Source organism: Poecilia reticulata, unplaced genomic scaffold, assembly GCF_000633615.1.
Source record: "Poecilia reticulata strain Guanapo unplaced genomic scaffold, Guppy_female_1.0+MT scaffold_319, whole genome shotgun sequence".
NCBI lineage: Eukaryota > Metazoa > Chordata > Actinopteri > Cyprinodontiformes > Poeciliidae > Poecilia > Poecilia reticulata.
Genome location: NW_007615094.1, coordinates 19,054 through 20,741, shown reverse-complemented (window position 1 = coordinate 20,741; position 1,688 = coordinate 19,054). Strand labels below are relative to the sequence as shown.

Here is a 1,688-nt window from a genome sequence, read left to right as displayed (position 1 = left end):
GCTAACATTAGCATTAGCTGCTACTGTGGATGCTAACATTAGCTGCTAAGGTGGATGCTAGCATTAGCATTAGCTGCTACTCAGTGGTGGGCTGTCAGGGTCTTCTCTGCTACCCCTATAAAAGTGTAAAATGTTTCAATCATCTTTAATAGCATCTATAATTGAATTTTCATTCTCCAAACGAATTGGTATTATTGAGGTTTCACTTTAATTTCCTACTTTAAAAAGTGCCTTAAACGCATCTGGCGAGCAGCTCCGCCTCAGGCCCTGCTGACCTCGCAGCAGCAAACAGGAAGGGGCGGGACGGACCGCCGTGACTGAAGGGGGCGCTATGTTTCCGCGGCCTTCCGTTTGTAATTTCTTTTGAAATCTGCGATATATCTTCATTTTTAAGAAGGATTTTCTCTCTTAGTGTGGTTTTGAACTTCTGTCTCTCCATTTTACTTCAGCGCAGCTCACAGTTTTTAACTAATTCTGCAGCTTTCGGTGAACTTCTAAATCTGCTCCTCAGTCACATCTTTCCGGGCCTGCTACTGCCTCTAGTGGCGGGGGGAGGTAACACAACTAATATAATTACATTACTAAAGCAGAAAACCGCAAAGTCTTTATTATTTATTATTAGTTATGGCATTACTGGCACCGTAAAAGATACATTATCTTATAAAACAACATATTTTTAAATTTTTTTAAGGAAGTAGCGTTAAGTCGCTTCCCTCGCTGCTGCTAGTGGATGTAGCTGTGCGCCAGATTTATGGCCGTACTGGAAACACAATGCAAAGGTTCCGGTTCTGGACCTCAGAATATAAAAATAAAAGAGTAAAGCGGTTAATTGCATTGAGCTTTTAATTAATCAATAAATTAAAATGTAAACATCTGCTGCTCTGCTCTCCCGCGTCAGGACTGACTGACTGATTAAAACTCACCACTGATCCATTTTGCCTCCGGATCGTGGATCTGGAAGCTCCTCTGGAAAAGGTCATCCAGAGCCAGCGGCGCGGCCAGCGGCCTACCGGACCCATCTGAGAGCAGGAAGCAGAAATGAGCGCTGAGCGGGGAGACGAGCGGCGGCGGCCGCCGGCTCACCGTGAGACAGCAGGACTATGGACAGGCCGATGCAGGACAGGACGGCCATGATGACCAGCAGCGAGATGCCGATTCCCTTCCAGTTCCGGTCCGGTCCGATCGGCCCGAAGTCCTGATGAACAGGAAGGAAGAACTTCAGTGACTACAGGGAAAAACGACGAGTTACGTCGATCTGAGGGGAAACATTMCTGCCAAACAGTCAGTTGTTATTTAGCTGCTTTTAAAAACCAGCGGTTCATTTTAAGGTCATTTTATTTATTTAGGACATTTTCAGAAACAAGTTTTTCATATTTTATTCTGACTTTACAAACGACGTGATGGACAAGAAACGAGCTGAAGTTTCTGTTTTTACATGTTTCAAAATGCAGAACTACGTTTGTTTAACAGCTGGGAGGATAAATAAACACATTTATGGACAAATAAACACATTTATGGACAAATAAACACATTTATGGACAAATAAACACATTTATGGACAACAGAGATTAACTCTGGATCAATGATGCATCCCTTCAATTTCTCCAGAGTTTGATGCTTCAGTTCTCATTAAATATGTGTGAGTGTGTGTGTGTGAAGGTGTGTGTGTGTGAAGGTGTGTGTGTGTG

General features: G+C 43.3%; 1 protein-coding gene across 1 annotated transcript in view; it reads right to left on the bottom strand.

Moving 5' to 3' along the window:
* Positions 1-1,688, bottom strand: part of LOC103460881 (inactive dipeptidyl peptidase 10-like) — an 18,529-nt gene that overhangs the window by 7,706 nt on the left and 9,135 nt on the right. Inside the window, exons 2-3 of the mRNA XM_008403202.2 lie at positions 1,084-1,195; positions 924-1,019 (exon numbers count right to left, since the gene is read on the bottom strand). Coding sequence (XP_008401424.1) covers positions 924-1,019; positions 1,084-1,195 — 208 coding nt within the window. The remainder of the gene's footprint in view (positions 1-923; positions 1,020-1,083; positions 1,196-1,688) is intronic.